The sequence below is a fragment of the Labrus bergylta genome, chromosome 18, assembly GCF_963930695.1.
Source record: "Labrus bergylta chromosome 18, fLabBer1.1, whole genome shotgun sequence".
NCBI lineage: Eukaryota > Metazoa > Chordata > Actinopteri > Labriformes > Labridae > Labrus > Labrus bergylta.
In genome coordinates, this window is record NC_089212.1 from 2850139 (window position 1) to 2875481 (window position 25343).

The window sequence follows — 25343 nt, forward strand, 5'->3', positions numbered from 1 at the left end:
CTGATAGTTTATATCATGTTGTTTTGACCTTTTGAACTTTTAAATATGTACTGTGTCTTTAAGGGCACAGAAAGCGCACTTTAAAGCGTGCTATTAATTTGTATCGCTTTATTTTTTGTCTCTTAAGAAAGTTGATGTCTCTTTTATAAGCCTGTTGGCTTCTTGACCTCTTCGACACATTTTATATTTTTACAATCTGATTTATTACAATCTCATTATGTGTGTAAATAAAAAGAAATGATGTTGTCCATACACATATTATGTTTATCACCAGCCATTCCTTACATCAGAAGAAGACTTAACTCTTCTTTAGGAATGGTTTGAGTCTTTGTTTGTTCTATCACCATAGCAACCGGTTGCTAGTCAGTGTGTGGTAAATGGATTTGCTTCCTACCTACGGCTCTGCCCTCAGGAAACATGACATATACCATCAGGGGTAATTTAGTCTCTCTAATGTAATCAGTCTAGATAACAAGTAGCCCTGTCCTCATGCCTCAAAGGTTTCCATTGTCAACAATTATTAACCAACATCAAATGTACTTCAACAGAAATGTCTCTCTTTGTTTATTGGTGGGGCATGGCTGGTTCATGTGAATATATCCTCTGTTTGAAGAGGTAGTTTGTGCGTCATATAGCCTGTTGACAGGCATGAACTTATGACATGTGACTTGTGTACTTATATGCATATGTGTGTGTGAAAATCCCTTTACTGCAGACATATATAACCATACACCCAGACAAAGACGTGTGCATGCTGAAGTGTTTTTTATTGTTATCCCAAATTACTAATGGATGGAAGTAATGGTTCTGAACAGATTAAACTACATGTGGATTTAATTTACATACTGAGTCCTAAGGAGGCTGATGTCACCATGGATGTTATCTGTAGTGTTCATGAGGGCGGCTGTGGCTCAGTTGAGTTGAGGGTTTGATTCCCAGCCCCTGCAGCAACATGTCTGATGTGTTCTTGGGCGAGACAAATTGCTCCCGCTGCTTCTACTAAACCCAACAAACCAAAACAAATTTCTGAGCGAGAAGTGAGAGGATAAACTGATCGTGAACAAAGTCAAACACACGCACCAAAAGAAATGTACACATTTTATCAATCATACTTTCAAAGCACAAATTTCTGATACACTCCACATTACATTTTAGCTTTGCCTAAAATTTAAAAAGAAAGAAATAAGACACGATTTTAATATGCAGTTGGAAACATTTTGTACAGATCAATAAAAAGAGTGACTGTCTTTGGGCCTTTTCATTTTTTTACAATCTTCAAATGTTTGTATTAATATTTATAATATTCAGAGACAGTAATATTTCATTTGTACTGGCAGTGGTGATGGTGTGACGTAGCATGTTATTTAAGAAATGTTTCAATAATAAAGCTGATAGCTTAGCATCAGTCCAGAATGTGAATGCTTAATGTTAGCATTAAGGGCTAAATAGACATATGACCTTCAGATAATCACTGGTGGGATCTGAATGTATAAAACACATTTATATTTGAACAGATAATAAAAAAAACATGAGCCAAAAGAAAAGGCACATTGACCTCCATGACAGATACAATGGATGCAAGTAGCCATGACGACACTAAAACAGTGTGACAAAAAGATACACCATCTCTTTGAGTGACCCAAACTGGGTAATGAAGTTCTTTTTGCCACGTAGAAGAAGAAATGCTAATATTTTTTCATTAAGCTGAAAATGTGTGAACAATTTTCCAGAAAACCAGCTGAATTCAGAGCCTCTCACAGAAGATAAAAAAAAAAATCCAAACTTCCTGAAACAGCAGAAAACAGCACAAAAACAGATAAGGGTCCATTTGCACAGAATAAATGAGTATCATGTCCTGACATGTTTTAACACCTCTGAGACCAGCATTGAATTATGGTTCAGGTTTAGATTTGACATTTTATCACAGTAACACAACACCGACACTATGGTCCAGAGTTTTATCCATTTTGAAGCCCTCATGACTCTCTTTATGCAAATTTAAGTCCTATTGATTTTCAAATGATTCAATACAGAAATGTGTAACGGCCAGACAAAAGACAAAGATGTTCTTTATTTTTCATATCTTTGAATGAAGACCAAATGTTGAGAAAAAGTTCAAGGTTTGGGAAAAGCTCATATCTTCAGTATTGGTGCCAGATATTTAAAATAATAATTATTATAACAGAAGGATACTTTTTATTTGCATTCCAAGAATAAAGTGAAATTCTCAAAATGCTAAAAAAAAAAAAATTCTTATAGAAGGCACTTCTACTGAATGTGTGAACTTATTTTTCTATTTCAACTTTCTCTTGACATTTTGGTTTTATGGACTAATAACTTCTCCAAATAATTCAGAACACAAGAGCAAAGCAAAAAAGAAACTGCTGACACAGTCATAAATATCTTAGGCACACTGTCATAACACGTCTTTAACTGTGTGTGATCAAAACATCCCATACTGCACTCCATACACACCCTTTACAAGAGACAGTAAACCTCAGTGGAGGATAGAAGATTAAAATAAAGCAATCATGGCACTATAAGTGAAAAACAAAGACAAAAACATATAAATATGTACACACAACACACACAGCTAGCAGAGGTCCCGTTGTCGTTTTTTAAAAAGGAGGCTAACATTTCCATTCATGGAAAGGTTTAGTCTGTAAATGATGATAATCAGGGTGTACATAGTGAGCTCTTCATTTCACCTTCACAGGAAGAAGTGATGGTATATTGAACCCAGATGGACGTACAAGGTCACAGAGAGGGAGGGGGAAATAAGGCCACACAGGATGAAGAAAAATAAAATAAAATGTACATGAAATCAGGTAACTATATAACATGAAACTGCAGAAGAATAGAGGCACCTGATGTCTCCTCTACTATTACAAAATGGGTTACACAGGTGAACAGTAAACTGGTTTAAAAAGATCAAGGCCGATCAGTAACCATGTGAAGCTGTTTGTACAAACTGCACATTGAATGACTCATTGATCAGAATAACATTGAGGGGAGTGCTTCACTGGAACTGTAGACACATTATCTTTAAGTTTTCTGTAACACTGTCAATTTACACAACCTGCTCAAAATGTGAGAATATATCGTTTATGTTTTGGTGAGATTTAAAAGCACAAGATGTCTGCTGGAGGCGATCGTTTAATAAAAGTGTTGCCTGTTGTCACGTACAATCTGTTGCTCATACTTATCTGATACTGAGAAGTTCAGGCTAGGCATTGATATTTCTGTTGTAAATAATCCTGCCACAAGTGATGAATGATGGGCATGAGTTTCACACGGGTGTGAAAAAAGAGAAAGAAGATCATGTTTATGATATCCTTGAACACTTGATGTGTGAGAGTATCTGGTTTCTTGAAGTCATCATTAACTTATCATGGCAGGGGCTGGCAACTGAGGTAACAAAATATATTCCACCCTTTTTGAATTTCTCTCTCTTTTCTATCAAGTGTCCTTTCTTTTTGTGCGTGTCTTCCTTCTTTCCAGCGCCTCCACATTTCAAAGGACTGACAGTCTCAGTCTGAATGAGTGATGGGTGTCAGCTGTAATTCACTCGACATCAGAGTGTGTTTGTTTTTTCTTTTTCTTTTTTACAGAGTAGATGATGATCCGCAGGATGTGATGAGCAGAGCTTCATATCACTGTAAACCTGAATCCTCCTGCTGCAGGTGAACCTCTCTGACACTCAGGATGCGTGTGAGCATGCTCTGCAGAGTGGAAGCCTCTAATGGTTGAGAAGTGTACCAAAAGGGGCTGTTGAGACAAGACATTGAACATTAATACATGTATGTAACACCAGTGCATGTTGCTGTCCACCAATAGCACTGGAGATACACATTTACATTTCCTCTGATATCAGGCTAAGGCTGGAAAGCTCTAACTATGCTATAATTCTGCTCTGCTGTATTTCTGGTTTGTTATTTTAATTTAGGGATCTTAAAAATCTTTGTTGTTTCCAAACTTAATGGAAACTTAAAAGACAATAGGTAGTACAAATCTGGAGGAAAATCTTATTTCAAAGTTAAACATATATGATAACATAAAGGCTCCCGTTAGAATCCTGTTCACATTCAACCACTTTCAAGCTAACATTTCTATTTGCAACTGTAACTCAATGCAATGAGAAAGGTGTACATTTCCAGCTCATATTACCATTAGCAACCACCAGGTAAACAGACTAGCTTACCAACAAGGCAGGTGAACTAAGGTTTCCATTAAACATCCATCCATCAATTATCTATACCGCTTTTTTACCCCAGCTGTTATTGGGTGAGAGGCGGGGTACACCCTGGACTGGTCGTCGGTCAATATCAGGATATAGAGACAGACAACCAGACACACTCACATTCACACCTACGCCTTCAGCCGCACAGCCCCCCCGTCTCTGGAACTCTCTCCCACTAACCATCCGTGACATTAACTCTCTCCCCACCTTCAAATCACACCTCAAAACATATTTTCAGAATAGCTTACTCTGTCTGACCACACCTTTCTTTCTATTGCTGTTTTTGTTTTTATGTAGTTGATTGTGTTCTTGTTTTTATCACCTGTTTTCTTTCTCTGTAAGGTGACCTTGAGTGACATGAAAGGAGCCCTGTCCAACACGGATTTGAACCAGGAACCTCCTCGCTGTGAGGCAACAGCGCTTACCACTGCACCACCATACAGCCTCCATTAAACGTATTGATAGAAAAGGCTTAAATTACTAGACGTTACTGATGAAAAATGTATACTACTTCTATCAAGTAAAATGATCAAACCCTATTTCTACATACAAATATCTTGAATGTTAACATGAGGTGTGGTCTAAGGGGAGGTAATGGACTAGCAAGTACCTCATGTGCCTGCAGATGTTAACAATCCACCATCCTTACCTTTGTAGCATTTGAGCTTCAAATCAGGGGGAAATGTCTGCTTGTGAAAAGGATCATTTAAGTCTGAAATCCTGTCAGTAAATTAATAAGTAAAAAAATGTGTTCGACTCTGACCTGTTTGTGTGCACATTCTGTTCAGGCTGGAGGTAAAACACATCAGTTCTCCTCTTCACAGACTCTGGGCTGTTAAAGAAAAGGACAAGGACAAAGCAGATGAAGCATTTGTTTCAGTTTTTGAAAAATATTGTTCCATATATTGTTCCATCAACACTGAAGGTGTCTCTCTGTCTCACCATCTAGAGAGGTAGAACTCGTAGATCCGGACAGGACAGCGCAGAGGGTTGGGGGCACTTTCAAGCATCAACAGGTCTCCCTCTTCCTCCCCTTTCCTTTTTCTCAATCGCTCTAAATGAAGTAAGAGAACCAAAACAACAGCCAGCATGATGATACGCTGGTCATCTGCCACTACACCACATAACAAGAAGAGGAAGTATAAAGTTTGTTTTTTTCTGCTGCCAGTGAGAGTGGCAATATGACAATATGAAACCAAAATAATGTTGTTGTTTTTTTACATTGAGGACAAAAAAGGAACGACAAAGACCTCAGTGTGATGTTTGAAGTGCTGGGACATGAAAGTGTGAGTCAGCATTATAAAGGAAACACTGACTCCGCTTCTAAAGACAAACCTGTTGACTTCTTTCAAAGACGACTGGCGTTCTGTCCTGTTTTCTTATTTTGACATTCTGTGATGTTTTTGTTACTTCTCTTCAAACTGCAAACATTGTTACAGTCTTGTAACAAAGAAAAGCAAAGTATGTCATGGTAATAAAAAGTCATCATTTTGTTTACAGATCTGTTTGAAGATCAGGGATAGCATAAAGCATTTTTTTCTCAAACTGTGGTCTGAGTGGTGTGCCGGATACTTCTTTGTGGTTCTCTGGTTGACAAGCATAGCTGTGATGGCAAATGGAGGAAGCAAATATGACAAGTTAACATTTTCCACATTTGTGGCTCGATACGATATTGGGCGGTGTAAACATCGAGCAGAACAGCAGGAGCTGAAGTCAACAACAGTGAACCCAGCACAAGTGGAGACGTTAGCAGTGCCAGTGACGCTTCAGCACCCGCTCAAAAACCCGTCTGGATTTAGAAAGGCACAGACAACGAGCTCAGGTCACAGAGTGTGGGCCGTCAATACTAAATAAAATCAGGAATAAAATGGTAGTTAAGTAGCCCTCTGCTGCTGTAATTTAATGTTGGTCATAACTGTGATACTCAGAGAGCCAAATATTTTCTGTGGTGGTACTCATTAAAAGTTTAAGAACCACTGGCATAAAGCATTCAGTAAATAAAGAATAGAATATTTTAAATCTAATTCTAGTTTCAGAAAAAATCTAACTTGAAAAACTTTTCAACAAGTAGCAATGCAAAGACAGATCCATAAATGGTTCTCCGTTTGGTGAATTCTCTTTGAAATATGTCTGAATCTTTAACGGAATGAGATGATGAAAAATATACAACGAGCTTCCTTTGTTTTTTTTTGTTAAAGACAGAGAGAAAGGCTCCAGGCACACTGTCTCTCTCTATGCAGAGATATTTATTAGAGAGTACAACGTTTCTGTCTAACCGACCTTCATCAGGTACTGTAAGCCGAGCTGCCAATAACAGGTGACTTGTAAATGAGAAATATGTCCCTTCAAAGAAAAAAAAAAAAAAAGCATTGGCAGGTATTTTCATCTAAAACCATCTGCAGTGCTAATGATAGAGAAGATGAAAGACATTCTCTGGATAATATTTCAGAGAATTCTGAATGACCTTCAATTCTTATTGAGTACATTAAAACATAAATAATTGATATTTCAGTATCTTCCTTACATGCACTCTGTGAGTCCACTGCACAGCTCCTACATTACACCTTTTGTACATTTTTATATTTTTATATTTTATAATTTATATTTTACATTTTTAAATTCTATTTTATATCTTGTAATATCTTCTTATACTGTATTATTTAAGTTGTTGCTAGTTCTGCTTTATTTCCTTGTTAATTGTTTAGCACTAATACACCAAGTCAAATTCCTTGTATGTGTACTTGGTAATAAACCCTGATTCTCATATCTAAACTTTAAAAGAGGTACTTGTATTACTTTCATACACCCACCTCTTTCCTCCCGGGGGGGCGTGGGAGTGCTGCTTCTCTGGTGTCGGAGGAAGTGGACTGTGCCCGCTTTGTTGTACGCTCCGGAGCATCTAAAGAAGTTGGTGAAGGAGAGGCTCTGGTGCTGTGCCAGTGTGTTGAAGCGGAAGTTCTTGGCGCAGAAGAAGAGCAGCGTGTTGAGCAGCACCATGGGGGAGTAGGCTCCCAGCTGCTTACACTCCCAGAGGTAGGACTCGGCAACACGGGAAGGATAAATACGACCTTTGAGAGGAAGACAAGCAAAGAACCTTTTAGTTTAGAACTCCTTTTAAGTTTAAATATGACGACAGAAAAGAGTAGGGACAATATTGTATAATTCAAGTTTCTTTCCCAACAAAGACAAGTTTGAAACTAACTAAAAAAAATAGTGTTGACAAACTTGTGTGAAAACATAAGGTTGGCCACAAGGGGGAAGCAAAGAAATGCTGCAAAGGCTGATATGGTGTAAACATAATTATGGCTGTAATTCTTCATTTGTCCAATGTGTTAAAGCTATGGCTTCATTGTACTGCTTTAAGCTTGATGTATCTACACAGCCGTGTTATTTCAGAGCAGGACATTGAATCACACTGTTTGTCTTTGATTTTCTTACAAGGTGGGGGAACTTTAAGGTTTTGAAGTTATCCTCAAGGAATCCCAAAAAGTGATCTTTCTTTAGAGCCGTTGTTAACATCTACCTATAAGACCATTTAAATTTCATGTATGAGACTGCACAGGCCTTGAGATGCTCATTTGAACCTTAAGTGACCAATGACAGTGTATCCTATTTGGTGTGTGTGTGTGTGTGTGTGTGTGTGTGTGTGTGTGTGTGTGTGTGTGTGTGTGTGTGTGTGTGTGTGTGTGTTGCCCTTCGTTGCTTTTCACTTCTTTGTTTGGCCTCTTGCTTCCTGTAGTGCTGGTTATAAAATCTGAACTTAAGCTCATTGAAGTCAGAGAGGTTTCTCTCTCATCTCTTTCCACTGCACAGTGCTGACCACAGATAAAACAAGGAAATATACCTAAATACCAAATTATTAAAGTGCTTTATAGAGTTGCACTTTTCGGTTATGATTCTCTGTACACTTTAAAGTTGTACACAATCTGAATCCAGAACATGAATGAATACCATCAGGCAGGAGTTTAGGTCTCCAGAGCTGCAGCATCCCACTGATCTCAGAAGCAAACGGACTGTACAGCCCGTCAGTGAAGATGTTCTCTATTCGTCCTTTCATGAACAGATACTGTGAAAAAATATAGAGACAGAAAACAGGAAATGAATTAACTGATACACCAACAAATCTAATGAATACCAGTGACACAGTGTTTTTGTGTGTGTGTGTGTGTGTGTGTGTGTGTGTGTGTGTGTGTGTGTGTGTGTGTGTACCTGTTGTATCCCCAGACACAGGTAGAAGATGCTGTCTGGGCTGTACCTCTCTCCATTTGGTCGTTTCACTTCTTTGATGAAGTGAGACAGGGCAAAGCTCAGCTCAGCAGAGTCACACTGAGTGATGTCTTCTTTGATGTCTACTAGTTTTGCTACGAGGAGAAAGACAGTCAGTTAAAACTGGTGTGGAATAAGTTAGGCCACAACTGACCCACTCGATGTGTCAGAGAAGATGAAGAAATGATCAAATAAAAAATGGCTCACATTCTGCCTGTTGTTTGTTTCTTTGCTGCACCCAGCTCCTCCAGGCTTTCACCCCATAAACGTGGTTCAGTTTGAGGGTGGCTGGAGTCACCATGGCAACCAATCGCCTTCGACCCTTAATGGAAAGAAATTAAATTAAAGCTTGAGTATGTAGATTGTAACAGCTGAATAGTTGCATGTGGGCAGCACACACACTCTGACATGTATGAATATATGAATGTCACACTATCAAATTTTTATTTCATAATTTCGAAAAAAAAAGTTTTCAGTTTTATTTTTTTAACTGGCAGAAATGGGCTTCCATACATAACAGTCGTCAACACTATTTAAAATGGAACAGTAACCTCCCCTGTTAGCCTCCTCAGATTCCTACAGCCCCTGAACACATCATGATGTAAATGATTGCAAAGCAGAAGATTTTTTTTTTTAAGTTTGAGGCCAATGTATTAAATTTGTTGGCCCAAAAAAACCCTGCTACTTTATTAGGGGAGTCGTACCTGTTTCCGAGCTAAAGAAGCTTCTCTTGCTCTCTTAACTCCTCTCCGTTGAGCAGGCGGCTTCGGATCCATTTCTGCAAAACAAAGGCACAAAAAAACGACATATTTAAGAGCTGTTTTTATCTCTAATCGATAATCATCTTCAGCAAAAAAATATATTATTTTAGTCAAAGCCCTGGCCGCCCACTCAGGATATCAGCTCACTGATTGGCCAACCAGTGCACCGTGGTTTGGGTCGTTTCTGGCCAACCATGTGGGCAAAGCAGTCTTTGCTGATGTTGTCTTGTAAAAAAGCCATCTTGTTAAAAATATGTTTTTTTTAAAAGGCTTATTTTTGGGCTTTTTCTGCCTTTTTTTTTTAGAGCTAGGGCAGCAGTTTGTGACCTTAAAGTCTTTATATGTGATTTTTTGATCCAGCAGATGTCGCCCTTGAGCACCAGCATGAAACCAAAACAACTCACGGTGCATTGTTGTGTTAGCATGCTAATGCTAGTGATCTTTATTATGCTGGTATCTTCACACTGCATGTAAATTTACCTGAAATGAGCGTGATCTAGAAACACAGTTAAGCAGTGAGTACAGTATGTTATTCTTCTTTTCTCTAGTCCCTCAATTAAACAACTTTTATACATGAGGGGAGGAGTCAGCCGGCCGTCCTGGCGATGTAAACAAACTGAAGATAGGACTCTGAAAACTCTGAAAACATCACAGACAGTGGGACTCGGGTGTTACACCCATTGTAGACAGTCATGACTCACAGAGTTATTTTCAGAGGATATACTTGATTTATATTATATTTAAGTGTGAACAATCACATAGAAAGACTTCAACAATAACTGTTGTGAACTGTTTGTGTTTTTGGCTCATTGGCTCGTCTTGTTTGTCATTTTTAGACCCCTCAATATTCATTTCAGTCTCTCCCATAACCAACAAAGAAACCTCTAACAGGAGCTTTAACTGATTCAGTTTGCGGTTCATTTGAAAGAATATTGTGTCTCACCAGAGGGGAAGTCACTCTCTAGGTCCATCAGTGGGGAGGAGGGCGGTTGATCCTCGGCGCTGGTGGTAGGTGCCTCACATGTCGCTGTGCTTTCCTCTGGCTGGATGTTCAGTTTGGGCTGAGCTGACTCTGTGCTCTTCTCTGAGCTGATTGGCAGCTCGGCTTGCACTGCTTTGTGGGTCTCCTCATCATCATGGAGTGTGGGTGGGATCACCTCTGACTTTGTGTCCCCGCTAAACGAACTACTCGGGTCTGTCAAGAGAAATTACATGAAGGAATTTGTTGCATTAATGATTTGAAATTGGTTTTTGAATGTAGCAAAAGTTTGGATGAAGGCACTGACTTGAATGAGTATGATTTATCTAAGCCCTCACCTGTGATGGGAAGAGGTATATCTTTCTGTTTTTCTTCATTTACAGTCAAAGGCTCGTACTGGACAGCTGCATCCTTCATCTCCTTGTTCTGTGGCACAATCAAGGGTACTGGAATCTGTACAGGAATTAAAGAGCATAATTCATATTTCACTTCCTGTAAGCATGAACGTCATGATTCTGAATCTGTAGAGTTTAAGATGTATTGGGACGTACAGGCATGGGCATAGCCATGGGGACTGGTGTGTGCTGGGAGTACATGTTCATAGGCACTGGGATGAAGACTGGAACTGGTATTGGAACCATTATGACCTTCACCCTCTCCTCTCCTGCTGAGGAGCTGACGGAGGGCAGAGGCAGAGCTGGAGAAAATAAAGAAGGGATCAATAAACAGAGAGACAATTATGATCTTTTATAATTCATAAATATTTATTAAGCAGATTACTTGGTGAAATAGAAAAAGAAAAAAGTAAAATAAAAGACAAAATCATTTAACCATCCCACAATCAACATGATTATATTCAAACACTCGTTTCTTTTAAGGCTGCTAAAACAGTCACAGTTCTTTTTGACACTGAAAATGTCAAACTAAAATATGTCTTTAAAAAGATCTCTGTCTAATATCTATCATCCTCACAATCACAAATCTCCATTAATATGAGAGCTTAATTTAAATGATTTAACTCTAGCTCAGGAAGTAGATTTTTTCCAAATCTTTTTCATAATTTGCTATAAAACGTTCAAAAAGCATCTTTTCCTTTAGTTCTCTTGAGAAGTGCAGCTGTGACTGAGTGATGCTACATCAATATAAAACATAAACCTCTTAGAAGGCTGATAGCAGCAATACCTACTAAAGAAATTATAATTTAATATAAATCATAATAATTATAGGAAAATCGCAGTAGAAGAATCTATTATTTGAGGAGCACTTGAACTACTAAAGATCCTGATAATAATAATCATCAAATCACAAAGATTGTTAAGTTAATATTTAAAAGATTTATATATATGTACTGTACATGTACGTCATGTATTTGTTTTAGGGCTGGGTGATAAGGCCTAAAAATTAAATCTCTGATTTACAATTGTAATCATTTTTCCCCTCTAAAAACTCTGGAGAAATTAAGTTTTGCTTTTACTTTCTTTTTACTTTATCAATAAAAGTCAACTTAATTTGTCGACTTCTATTGTTAAAACTGAATTTCCTTTGGAGGATGAATAAGGTTAAAATGAAAGCTGTAAACATTTCTTTAAAAGTGCACTATGCAGTTTCAAAATTAAAAACAGAAGATTTTTATTTTCATTTTTGAAAATCTTGTTTTTCCCACAAATACAATTTATCAATACAATTGATATCTGAACCAGCCCTCATTTATGTATTCATTTTACGTACTAAAAACAAAAACCCTACCCAACCCTTTAAACAGTAAGTTTCTCTCAAATATTGTAAATGTCAAACACAGTTGCAGACATGGAATTAGACATTAGAACATCTATGTACGAGAGATTGCAGTATTTGATCATATATTTTTTTCTTCAAGGGAGCCTTTTTAAACGAAAGATGTATCGTCCCTGCTTTTTATACAAGATGCAATGATTAGATATTTGACCTGTGACAAAGCAGAGTGCACTGTCATACGGAGTCCAGACAATTTAAGTGCTGAGCCTGATTTTTTTCTGTAAAAGCCCAGCTTGATTGTTTTAACATCTACTGCATCATCTTCATCCTTTTATCACTGGAGTTGAGCTTCACTTAGAGGAGTCATAATACCCCGTGTCAACTCTCTGCATTAGGCTTTTGATTTCTCTGTCCAGAGGCAGTCAGGAGACTTTTCTGTGACTTAAATCATTTTCAGTCTGTGAAAATCTTTTCTCATCTGCATTTATAATACATTAAATGTTGAAAATCCTTTGTACATTTTAAACAGCATCACTTCTAATTCAGTGATTATTTGTGGTCACATGCAGGTAACCACTGTGTGAGAACATTGAGAAAAAAACCCAGAAACAACATTTCGCTCTCAAATGACATTTATTGTCTTTTTGTTCTTCTTTGACAGAAACACACACAGCATCACTTTTAGGTCATTACACGAGTCATTTAAAACAAAAGTGTAGAAAAATGAAATATGACTTTAAAATGTGGTCCATGTCAGTGTGATCTTAATAAGGGAAAAGTAGAAACATTTTGCTGATACAGTTGAAACAAACAAAAAAAATGTGGCAGACATGAAGTAATCAGGTAAAAAGTAAACATGATGGATTCAACACAGCTGGAGTCCGCTCGTCTGACTGCAGGTGGATGAACTAAAGTCAACCGTGGTTCAGTTATGAGGTGCAGCAAAGTCATGTTTATACATCAAACATTCATAAAATACTAAAATGTAGTTTAACAGTACAAGTCAGATCACCACTCAACAAATCAATGCTGTTGTCTTCAACATGACGCTTCAATACTCAAGTGTTTGGGGGGGGGGGGGGGGGGGGGGTTTATTGAGAAAGTGAAACCTCTATCAGGATGGCAGTGAGAGCAAACCCAAACTTCAGACCTCCAACTTGTCTTAGTGGCCTTCAGAGGGAGGTCTCTGCAGGACCTGAGCCGCGTCACATTTCTTCTACTTTACCCATTTTGCTCTGAACAACAGATCCACGCTGCATTTATTCAACCAATCACATCTCAAATTCAAGCTGGATAGAACGTTTCTTTGAGGAGAATATCTAATCTAGTATGGCGTGTTATCTAGAGGAAAAAAAAAACTATTTTATGAAAGTGTGCTGAAGTTTAACAATGGGTTCAAATAACACAACATGTGACGTAACAGGAATTCTATACTTAAAAGTATTTTATTCAAACGAAGGAAGTGTATGGAGCATCACAGTAGCCTGGATCCAGCTGCATGTCGAGCACATTTTCAGTCAACTTCAGTAAAAATGTGTTTAACTGTTGTATGTATCAGTAGTTAATAAACCATTTTAAACTTCTAGAAACCATTTTGAGGTAGGACCTCGTTGGAACAAGCATAAAATAAAAGTATGTGTGTGACATATTTTTCCATGGGCTTCATCTGTGCATGCAGGTTAGCTCAAATAACCCTGATGACAGTGAGAATCAGGTTAAGAAGCTATTCAAACTGCAAATGCATCTTCAGCCTGTATAACAGAAAGTGATATGAGTAGTTGAAGCACGAGTGTGTGCCTTTAAAGTAGAACAACCCACTAGAAAAGAATTTGGCACAAGTTACACAACACACAAATCAAGTGAACGCAACGTCAGATTTGTACAACACACCGATGATTGAGTTCAGCTTTAATGGCGTTTGAATGTACTGAGAGAGACTCATTGATGAGGTATTTTAGGGACATGTTACAGCACCTTGTGCAGGTCAGTGAAGCACTTCAGGAAGTTATCTCAGCCTGTTAAAGACCACTTATACAACTTTAAATCAGAAATAATCTTAAAGGGTAGAGAATACAGACAGCAATGTGAATCTGTTGTGCAGCGTGGATCATAAATGGGACTCCCTAAGAACATGGTACTTCACTCTGTGTGTGTGTGTGTGTGTGTGTGTGTGTGTGTGTGTGTGTGTGTGTGTGTGTGTGTGTGTGTGTGTGTGTGTGTGTGTGTGTGTGTGTGTGGTGGTGGGGGGGTGATGCCTTATGTCCTTTGTCACAGAAAATTATATGAAAATCTGCAGGGGTGATGAGTCCAATCTCAGCCCTTGAATACTGGAAAATATCCATCCATCCTTTATATATACCGCTTTTCTTGGGTCTGGAGCCTTGTCATGGGGGGGGGGGGGTTTCACCCTGGACTGGTCGCCAATCACAGGTCAGATATACAGTATAGAGACAGACAACCAGTCACACTCACATTCACACCTACAGGCAAAGAGGAGTCACCAGTTAACCTAACGAGCATGTTTTTGGACTGTGGGAGGAGCCCAGAGAAAGGCTCCTGTCCGATGGGAATTCAAACCCTTAACTTTCTCACTATGAGGCAAAAGTGCTAACTACTGCACCACCGGTCAGTCCACTTAAGTGTGTTCAACAGGAAAAATATCTGTACTGGGATCTGTTTTCTCATCATTGGATGTATAATAGAATAACTTAGCATTAACGACTTGCTTCCAGAACCCAACAGAATCATTTTGTTGGTCATGTTTTGTTGTGTTTTTGTTTCCCAGGGGTCAAAAGGGTCTCCTGGGTGAGAGAAAATCAGCTTTACTGTGAGCATACATGACTACTTTATGCAGAAACACAAAGATTAGGATGAAACACCTTGTTTCTTTAGGAAGTCCCGATCTTAAATACTGCTTTCTTTAGCTAATTGTTAAAAAATATCAAAACACTCCTTTAAGTGCAGAACGGCACTGTGCTCTCTTTGCAAATACACATCCATGCAGCTTCTGTAAACGTATTGTCATTCTACCTATGCTGTTAGTAACATGATCATGTTGGCTTATTCAAGTTAAAAAGACGACCACACATTGGGGGTTAAAGGTCACTGAAGTAGTGTAGTTCTGAAAACTGTCTCTGTAGCTGTCCAGGGTAGAAGATAAACTTCTGGTTTCAGCAGGTCAGGAAGCTGTGGAGAGAAAAACCCAGGGTGACAAACTCGACCCTTTTAAGAAGTTGAATTTATGTGGAAAAGCAAATTTATTATTCTACTAAACACGCTATGAAGGGTTAACAGATACAGCTGTGGTTAAAAACATTTACTTTTATTTTATTTTATTTGAATTCTGCTATTATGAATGTATGAATGTGGGAGTTTTACTGATTGACTCTTTTGTGTTGTTCTGAGGGCTCACCTTATGCTTCCAGTTCAGGAGCTGTTTTGTAGATCAGTCTGGTGTGGAAGAGTTCAAAACATGGCACAGGACAGAGGCTGGGCTCTCCTGAACATGTCTTACAGTAATATGTAGTCTGTCTCTTCAATGTCTTGCAACTCTTCATTTCACAAGGCTCCTCCTCCTTTCTCTCCCCGTCATTGTCATCATGCAAGCTCACACCCTCCTCTGCCACTTCCTCAGTTTTCCCCTCTGACTCCTCATCCTCCTCCTCCATCTTCTTCTTCTTCCTCTCCTGCTCTTCTTCCTCCACCCTCTTCCTCTTGTGCTGTGAGCAGACCTTGCAGTCAGAGTCAGTCTCTCTTTTGCCCAGGAAATGGCGTCCAGTAAGGCGTGCCGGCAAGCCGTTACAAGGCTGAGTTTCCCCCTGAGGTTTTGGTGATGGCGCTGGAGATGTGGAAGTTTCAGCAGACGGCTGGTCAGGTTGCGTCGAGCTATCCAGCAAAGCTGGTGTAATTATTGAAACAGCTGGTTGTGAACAACGAATCAATAAGTAAGCCAAAAAAAACAATGAATTAGATGGTGAATAGGGCTGTGACAATAAACACAAAGGTAACACCCAGCAGGGCCTGAAGGAGAAAGGCTATTTCTATCAGTGCTACACAACATAACTGTTGTTGCTGTTTGCTCAGGTTATAACTGTTGATTGGTCATTTTTGTGGTCAGTCATTGTCTTGGCAGGATATCCTGAAATGTTTGACGTACGGTCAATAGTTTCCCGGTGTATCACTGCGCACCTTGTGTGGAAAATAATATTCTACAAAGCACTGTGCAAACAGATGATTTTACTTATTAAATACAGAAACTGTCCAATAGTTGATTACTCTGCTACCATCAGCTGTTTAGTTTGACAAGAAAACATGAGGAAATATTTTGAAGAGATGTTTTTACACCCAGCAGGACAGAAGATTCATCAAAGATTGTATGTAAAATAGAGAAGAAGTCATGGTGGAGGGGTACAAGATGTGTGAGATGTCTGCATAAACAGTAAGTCTGGCATTTTACTGTCAAGAAGCTGCTAGAGTCACAACTTGACACCTAATTTTCAGCCATTTTTGTTTCCTGTGTGAGCAATTCCAAAAAAAAAAGTACTGCTAAATGTTTGGTAGTTACCTGATGATTCAGAGGACGATGTTGGCAGCTGGCACATGCTCTCTTGGTCCAGAGTGAACGGCCGACACATCACAGACTTGTTCTTCATCTGACGCCGACGCGGCACAGGCACTCGCATGGCATCAGTCTGAGTACTGGCCTGGACATAAACATCCCAAGTAAAACAGCAATAAGAAAAATAAAGATCAAGATATTGATGGGTACTGAATTTAATACTATTCTTAACAAGCTGAACTTTAAAAAAATATACATATTTAAAAATCTACAGTTGTATGTTAAGTGTAACAAAACCACACACACATCGTTTTTTCATTGCACTAAAACTGTTCAATTCTCTTGCTCTCTGTCATTGTGTAGATCTGATGACAGAAAAAGAACTCCGAGTGCGACTGCCTCTAGAAGAACTGGATATACTACTGGAGGACCACACACACACACACACACACACACACACACACACACACACACACACACACACACACACACACACACACACACACACACACACACACACACACACACACACACACACACACACACACACACACACACACACACACACACACACACACACACACACACACACACACACACACACACACACACACACACACACACACACACACACAGAGAGAGAGAGTACATACATGGTCTAGATTCTTGCTCTCAATGTTGGAGGTTGGAAGAGCCCCTAAAAGAGGAAGACAAATATTACAAAGTGTGTTAAAAACCCACTATGAGGAAAGAATACCAAACATTTTTCTTTCCTTTTAAACAATCATTGACCAAGACAGTGAGGGATAGACAGCTTTGGATGTGGGCTGTTTTGTTGACAAACGACTGAGCTTATTGGGGATGTATCAACAGCCATACAGAGGTATGTGTGTGTAAACACTAACCAGTCAGAGCAGTATCTGCCGTCACACTGGGCTGAGTGGCAGAGCCATTGGCCAGTGACACAACACCAGCTATAACAGGATTGGTCTTTGAGGAGTGCTGAGGCTGGGTTGGAGCTGGGAGAAGAGAGAAACTTTAGAAAATTAGTTAAGTGTTGTAAACATGACATCTTAGAATTCTGATTGTCATACAGATACCAGTGTTTCCCCTAGGTTTACAGCGTTGGGGGGGTGGGGACAAGCCGACATGCTGACACAAACACTTGAAGGAATCTTGGTGTTCATCTGTTACTTTTAATGACAGCTGTCCTTTTCTATCAGAAAGGTATCCTTAAATGACTTCTTTCCCTGATTTCCGACTCTATCCACTATCATATCTCTACAATAAAGGCACAAAAAGCCCCAGAAAAATCTTTTAAAAAATAAAATAATAATAACAATATTTTTTAAAATTTTGTTTTACTTGACCTTCGGGGGGGCGGGCCACATCATTGGTACAACTTGAATGATTATTATTAAACAGAGATTCAATCAAACACCTGTTCGGTCCCTGTGGCTAAGTTACAATGCTACCACTCTGAACACAACTGGAGAGATGCTCCTAATTTGAATTAGGCGGGTAATATTCTTTAGCTCTGGACATTAATCAGGATCGAGTCAGATTCTAATTATAAAAACTGATTATAAACATCACAACACATCCTTCATGAAGCTGACCAGCTGAGTTTATGATGGATCAGTTTATTGTCAGATCCAACATAAGCCTTCTTTTTTTCTTGTTCTTTTAAAATTTATTTTGGGCTTTTCGTGCCTTTAATGCAGAGAGAGGACAGTGGATAGAGTCGGAAACCAGGGAGAGAGAGCGGGGAACGACATGCGGAAAGGGGCCACGGGTGGAAGCGTACCCGGGCCTACCGCTCGAGACGAGAATCTCAACACATGGGACGCGTGCCCCAACCATTGCGCCACCAGTGCGCCCCCATAAGCCTTCTTTTTGAGTATTTATATTTGTTTAATATCACAAGTCTGTAAAACTGAGTCTGAAAGGTTATACAAGAAATCAAACCATACCATTTATGAATTCTTTTTTTTTTTTGTCAAACACAAAATCATTTTTACACTGCACTAGTTATTTATAAAGGTTGTAATTTTTTCAACATTAACACTGTGACTATATGTGTAAACACTAAACTTGATGAACATTACATTCATGCTATTTTGGTTAAAATCTATAGATACATTTAATCAGGATTATGCATATATACAGAACTACAAAGAGTTCAATATGTATTTGACTAAATGTTTTGTTTTTCACAAGTGTTAGGCTTTAAAGGGAGTTTCTGTGCCATGTGTTCTGAGTTTCTGAGTTCTGGGTTTCTGTGTGGCATACAGGGCAACTAGTGGTTTAGGATGGGGGAGGGGGACAGCGTACTAACGTTTAATGCACAATGTAACCAAATGTAGAAAATCCTATGCAGGAATATGAATGAACATAAATTAGAAACTGTGTAGGCTGTACAGGTGAATTTTCTCATTTGAATTGCAGCAGTGACATGTACATGATTAAAATGTCCCAATGTATTCCACCTGCTGGTCATCTCCACCTTCAAACTCTACATGAAATGACATCATCAGAAAATGTACTCACAGTAAAATGAAAGATGTGAAAGCTGGAAGTTTTCAGGAAAAACAGGCCCATGCTATTACAGTTTTTACTTTTTGATAAGATCATGTTAATCAACAATCTCCGATTAGGGGTCATGAAGGGTTATCATGTCGGCTGTTTTTTATAGAGATATTTAAGTTTTCATAAAGCATTTTTAGTATCTTGATAAGACAATTCAAGCAAATAAAAACATGTTACTGAAGGACAATAAGTTGTCAGTGATATGTTACACAGTCACATCTACTTCTCTGCTATTTAAAAGATGTGGATAACTTCATTTGAGGTGTTAGCTGTGTGCACCAGTCTGAACATTTGGCTGATAATAAAACTTACAATCGGGTCTCTCTGGGGTTGGTTCAGTACCGTTACTGCTGCTCTGTTGGCTTGTCTCAAAGTGCAGGTAGCAGTACTGCATCAGACAAGGCAGGTTGCAGAAATTACGGACTGAACCCAAACACTGCAGCTTCTCATTCATGTAGCCCTGCTTCCTACAACTGTCACATCGACCCATCTGGAGAGAGGAGGAGAGGGAGGGAAGAAAACACAGCGGGTGAGGGGGGGACAAAGTAAGATTTTAGAAAGATTAACCAAACCACTTTGAACCTACAGTAAGACATTCATCTGTGACCAATGGCATACAGTATAGTGATACATCTATTTGCTTACCCCGTAGTAGAGTACAGTGTATTGGGACATGCAGTGGGGTCTACAGAACTCCTCCATCCTGCCCCCGTAGTGGCTGTGCAGCATCTTGTGGCTGATGCCGCAGCAGTAGGTGCAGGATCGCCAGGGGTGATCTCTGTTACGAGATTGCATTTCTGCTTTGAAGTAAAGCTTACAGCCTGGAACACAAAATGGATGAAGCAAATTAATTAAGAATAAGAGAAAAAAACATTTTAGACCAGTGGTTCTCAAACTTTTTAGACTGTGTACTAAATGAACTTGAGTTTATATAGCGCTTTTCTAGTCTTCCGACTACTCAAAGCACTTTTACACCACATGTCACACCCACCCATTCACACACTGATGGTAGTGATCGCTATGTAGTATCATCCATCAGAAGTAACTAATCCATTCATACACCACCACTGAAGCGGAGGGAGCAATTCAGGGTGAAGTGTCTTGCCCAAGGACACATCAGACATGTTGCCCAGGGGATTGAACCCTCGACCTTCTGGTTGAGAGGTGACGACTCTACCAACTGAGCCGTAGCCGTACTACCTCTCCAAGTACCACCATTATGGTAGACGTTAAACACTATAACGTTAAACACAATAATATTATTTATTATTGACTGTTGGCAGCCATGCTATAGGACTACTAAGGGCTAGCGCTAGAACTGCAACTTAAACTCCACACAACTCTGACATTTGCCCAAATCAAAAATAAGTGCAGAACAATAAAAATGACAACTTTATACCAACAACCTGTTTGAAAATATTTAGTCTCCAGTGTTTCCTACACAAAGACGATACCTGGGCCCAAGTATAATTCAGACCTGTTCTTATTTAATTTTTCATTTATTCATAACATTTCTGCGTGAGAGAGAGCGAGAGAGAGAGCAGGGGAGAGAACCCAGTAGATACAAGACAGATAAGAGTACGAAAACAACAACAAAAAATTTTGTTTTATGCTGAACTTTTTTTTTATATTGTGGAGATTACTTTGCGTACCACTGGTGGTATGTGTACCATAGTTTGAGAACTACTGTTTTAGACCAAGCTGAGCTGGACTGATCGATTGAGCCAGTTCACATAAGTCTCAATATTAATCAATCAACTTCTTCATATATCAGTTACCTGACAACACTTACTGTACAACTGTATAGTACAGTTCTAGACTATACTTTAACAGGAGGCCCAGTTAAATCCAGTCACCTCGAGCAGAACGGTGGGTATACTATTTTACTTCTTTCCCCTGAAATTGAAAGATTCCAGTAATCTTTTGTCAAGACCACCTTTTGACTTTTGCATTTTTCCAGTTGAATCTCTGCACTTTTGATTTCTTAGCATCACCATTACACAAATAGATATGACAAAGCGCAGTACGAGCTCAGCTGCTACCTTCCTAAGCTCAGGCTGTTTCTCTGATTACAGACTCCCGATGGCTTAAATCCTTCACGAGAAAAGAGATAGCTTTATGAACTGTCTTGAACTTGAGAAACTAAGAAAGTCGTCAGCTAGAAGTGTTTCTAAATGTCCAGATGACAAATGGTGTCTAACTGAATCCTCTAGTGAACTTATGCTGAAGGATTTTGTGGGCTGATGTAGAATATTTGAGAGATGCTGCATAGAAAAAAAAGAGGGGAACAAATAGTCCAGGCTTAAAATTGAAGACCAAATTCTGTTTAAAAGTACTGAAGGCCAGCACTGTTATTCGTCATACATTTAGAACAGTTTTAATAAAAATTGCGTATGGACAAAAGTGATCAATTCTACAAGCCTAAATCAGAAATCACGATTGGATAGAGTTACTGTCTAGTAGGTCTAAGAAACACTTGGAAACAAAGCAGACGACGAGGTACAGGGTAAAGACATTTCTGTGTTTAACTTACTGTCACTGCAGACCGACACCTCCCGCTGGTTGTAGCTGATCGTGTCAAAGAGCACCTTCTCCTGTTTACAGTGCTCACACACCGTTGTGATGTTTTTCTCTGTTTTATACTGCTCGGAGCATGTTTTACTGCAGAACATACAGATACGACCCTGTGGGCAAAGAACATCATTAGTATCATGTAGGTAGCTTTAGTATCATGTTGAGCATCTGTATGTGTGAGCTGGGCTCCTCACTTTGTAGCTGTAAAGCAGCGGCTTGATGCTAAACTGTTTGCTGCACTCATGGCAGCTCAGCTTGGAGGTGTCACCAGGACTGCCCTCTGCTGGTTTCGGGAGCTGACCAGCCGTCGCTCTGGCCTGAGGCTGCCCGGGGACAGAAGGGGATGACATGGTCGGGTAAGAGGGCACCAGTGGGGGCACTGAGGTATTACTGGGATGGTGGCCCGGATGGGGGACTGAAGATGGTTGTTCTTGAGGGACTGGAAGGACTGAGCTGGCTCCTGCAGAGGGCCCCCATTTGGGGACTTCTCTATGGGAGGGGTCCCTGAGAGAGGAGGTCCCGTTGATAGGATCTGGTTGAGAGGTGCGCCCCGATTTCTGTTAGGAAATGTAAAAAAAAAAAAAGAGTGAAATCTAAAACACTAATTATCAACCGACAATCTTTGTTAGATTTAAATAAAGTTCTGATGCTTTTGCCTTTACCCTGTATATAGACACACAGTCATAGGAGCAGAAGTTACGGATGGTGCCGTCCACCATGGCCAGGTGATACTGAGGAACAGCTGACACACTGCACTGGCAGCAGGGGAATGCAGCACCTGCAGGGAAATAGTAACATTACCAACTGATAGTTTATGAATATCATGAATATTCAATATTTAGAATTAAGCACACTTCTCAGGCGGTGATTCAAGCTGCAGGGATTTATCAAGATACTACATGTCATGTTTAAAGATCAAGGATAGAAAATGTAATTTAGCAACCTGAGCTCCAAGCTTTTGTTTGTATCTTTTATAGGTTTGGAAACAATGATTTTCTTAAAAAAGAAAGTACATTTTTTAGAAAAGAAAAAGCGATTACCTTTTTAACACAAATAAGTAACAAATGGAGGTCATAAAATGGTTTATTTCAAAGCCCAAACATTGATTTTAAACAAGAGTAGGTTTTTGAAAAAAAGACAGATGCACTTGTGTACATACTGAAAGTTTTTTAAATTAGTCACCAGTACGTAACAATTTACAAAACCATTCATTTCAGTGTCAGAACATTGCCCAACACAAAACTGTTTCACAGCGCTGAACAATGGTTGCTTTGTTGGCAAAGTTTTGCATTCTTTGCATCACGCTTCATACTTAGAGGGACATTTTGTACGTAGTGTTTCACAACTAACACCTTTCTGAAATGCAGCAAACATATTTCTTGAGTTTGAAAAAAACACAACACCACAAAGGTCATCAGTGTTTAACAAAGAATAGAGCTGCTCATTTTTCATTGTCACTGTTCAGAGAGTTCAACTCAATGTTTGAACATGGCCGTAAAAAAACTTAAATTGCAGACAATGCAGCATTCTTTAAAACTATTGTGAAATGTCTGTTTTGTTACTGTATGGATTTTCTCTGCTCCATACACAAAACTTGGAGCGACCTTTTCTGTCTGTAGTAAGTCCAGTGTGTCATACTTGTCGACCCGTGTGAAACACTGCGTAACAGTTCCGTTCAGGTTTCAAGCACAGGAACGCATCGCATGTGACACACCGCACACAAGATTTCTCAGTGCAGCCTGTTGCTCTGCACCACGCTGCGTTCTTCAGGGTGACCATCTCTGGAAGATGTGTGACAGAAGTTGTGCCAGCTGAGACGTGGGGCACCGGAGTGACCTGAGGTGTTTCACCTTTGGCCAAGAAAGCCAGAGCCACAGCCACGCGGAAGTCAATGTATTGCATCAGGTCCTCTCTTTGAGTGCCTTGTTCAGTGTGGTCAGCGCAATACAAGAGCCAGCTGTTGGCTAAAGCCAGATCAGTCAGGTGCATCAGTATTTGAATTGTCCACTTTTGTGTTCGGAGAGTCATTGGGTAGTTAGCCATCACCTTATTTAACAACTCCACCCCGCTCATCTTTGATTGGTACTCGCGCACGATGCTTGGACGCGTCACAGTCAGATATTGTTTGTCTTTCCTGGACCACTGTTGGATTGTGTCTCCTGGCTGTTCAGCGTGAGCAGCAGAAAGCATCAGATTTGGTTTGTTGTCATACCACTTAACCACACACACCTTCCCATCACTCCTCGTGGCTACCGCCGAGGCACATCTTCTATCCTGTTTCATGTGAAGGTTGCTTGGCAGCTTCTTCAGCGCTTTGTTGACCCGGCTCTCCATCACTGGACCGGTCAGGTATACCTTCTTCTTCAACATCTGATCCACAGCTTTCACAGTGGTGAAAAAACAATCGCAGTACAACTTGGTACCAGGTTGCAGATCTTTAGCTAGACGTTTGATGACTAAGGCTGCCAGACCCAGACCCTCTGTGTCCTGTGCCTGTGAACTCCTGTGTGCATTAGCACCTTGATACACTTCAAAGTCCAGTACAATGCCGTCAGGTGAAGCGAGCACAAAGGTCCTCATGCCGAGTGCTTGGGGCTTCAGTGGTACATGCTGTCGAAATGGACAAGCTCCTTTAAAAGGGATTATTTGCTCAGTGATCAACACATATTCTGGCCGAACCTGTCGCCAGCAGCCTTTGAGAATGCGGTCCATGAAAGGCCTAATCTTCCAAAATTTGTCTTCTCTTCTTTGGTCCGAGAAAATGTAATCATCAACAACTACTTTTAAATGTTGACTCAGTTCTAAAAATCGCTCGAGAGGAAATTTGTCACAGATTGCAGATATTCTTAAGGCGCTGGACCAGAAAATCCTCACTTCTGGGTAAGGCACACAAGACAACAAAATCGATGCTCCAAAAAAATGAAAAATCTCATTAGTGTCAGAATGCAGAGAACCACCACTGTGGCCTGCTGACATAGCGTTTGTGCATTTAGCTATGCGTGTAATCAATTCTGTGTCAATGTACTGCTCTACATAGTCCAGTGGCTGCCAGTCTTCTCGCTCATGCAGCCTTTTATCTGCAGCCTCAAACTGCACTAAGTCTGGGATAAAAGGAGCAGAGTCCCAGCACTCTCTATCTCCATCTTTGCTGGCTCGTGGAACACCACGCCGACGCTTAGGTCTTACTGCATAGAGATGGTCATCACGTTCATCACGTTCGCACGCTTCTTCCTCTCTTTCACCAGAATGACGTTTAGATGCATGCAGGTGGAGTTGTGACTCAGCGTTACTATCATCACAGCTCTGCTGATCAGATTCAGGTGAATAAGGTGGAATTGGATCTTCACTGCTAAGTTGTTCCACACCGGGATCATCATCTTCATCAGACATATCCTCCACATCAGAGTTGTCTCCTACTATTGCATTCAGCATTTTTTCTGTTCTTGACAAGGAAATATGCTCTGGAATTGAACCACCTACGAATAAAAAATAAAATTCATTGTAAACTAATTAATACCACATGCAAAATTCTGTATATACTTGTAAACTGCTGATTTCTTCTGGGACCTTTTTATCCAAGCTATGCTTAAAAGAAAGTCCCAATTCCCTAACTGTAGTAGTAAATGTAGTTGTTCCTGATCA

The 25343-nt window shown here is 39.8% G+C and overlaps 1 protein-coding gene across 1 annotated transcript in view; it reads right to left on the minus strand.

Annotated features, from left to right (window-relative positions):
• Nucleotides 1–1084: 1084 nt before the first annotated feature.
• The window catches only part of LOC109990850 (zinc finger MYM-type protein 4-like), a 34067-nt gene continuing 9808 nt past the window's right edge, over nt 1085–25343 (minus strand). The window contains exons 11-29 of the mRNA XM_020643092.3: nt 22364–22479; nt 21896–22258; nt 21661–21811; nt 19773–19948; nt 19440–19617; nt 17444–17557; nt 17192–17235; nt 16545–16683; nt 10798–10943; nt 10585–10699; nt 10211–10462; nt 9211–9284; nt 8714–8828; nt 8450–8601; nt 8192–8306; nt 7051–7308; nt 5183–5294; nt 5004–5072; nt 1085–3768 (exon numbers count right to left, since the gene is read on the minus strand). Of these exons, the coding sequence (XP_020498748.1) occupies nt 3654–3768; nt 5004–5072; nt 5183–5294; nt 7051–7308; nt 8192–8306; nt 8450–8601; nt 8714–8828; nt 9211–9284; nt 10211–10462; nt 10585–10699; nt 10798–10943; nt 16545–16683; nt 17192–17235; nt 17444–17557; nt 19440–19617; nt 19773–19948; nt 21661–21811; nt 21896–22258; nt 22364–22479 (2804 nt within the window). The 3' untranslated portion in view covers nt 1085–3653. The remainder of the gene's footprint in view (nt 3769–5003; nt 5073–5182; nt 5295–7050; nt 7309–8191; nt 8307–8449; nt 8602–8713; nt 8829–9210; nt 9285–10210; nt 10463–10584; nt 10700–10797; nt 10944–16544; nt 16684–17191; nt 17236–17443; nt 17558–19439; nt 19618–19772; nt 19949–21660; nt 21812–21895; nt 22259–22363; nt 22480–25343) is intronic.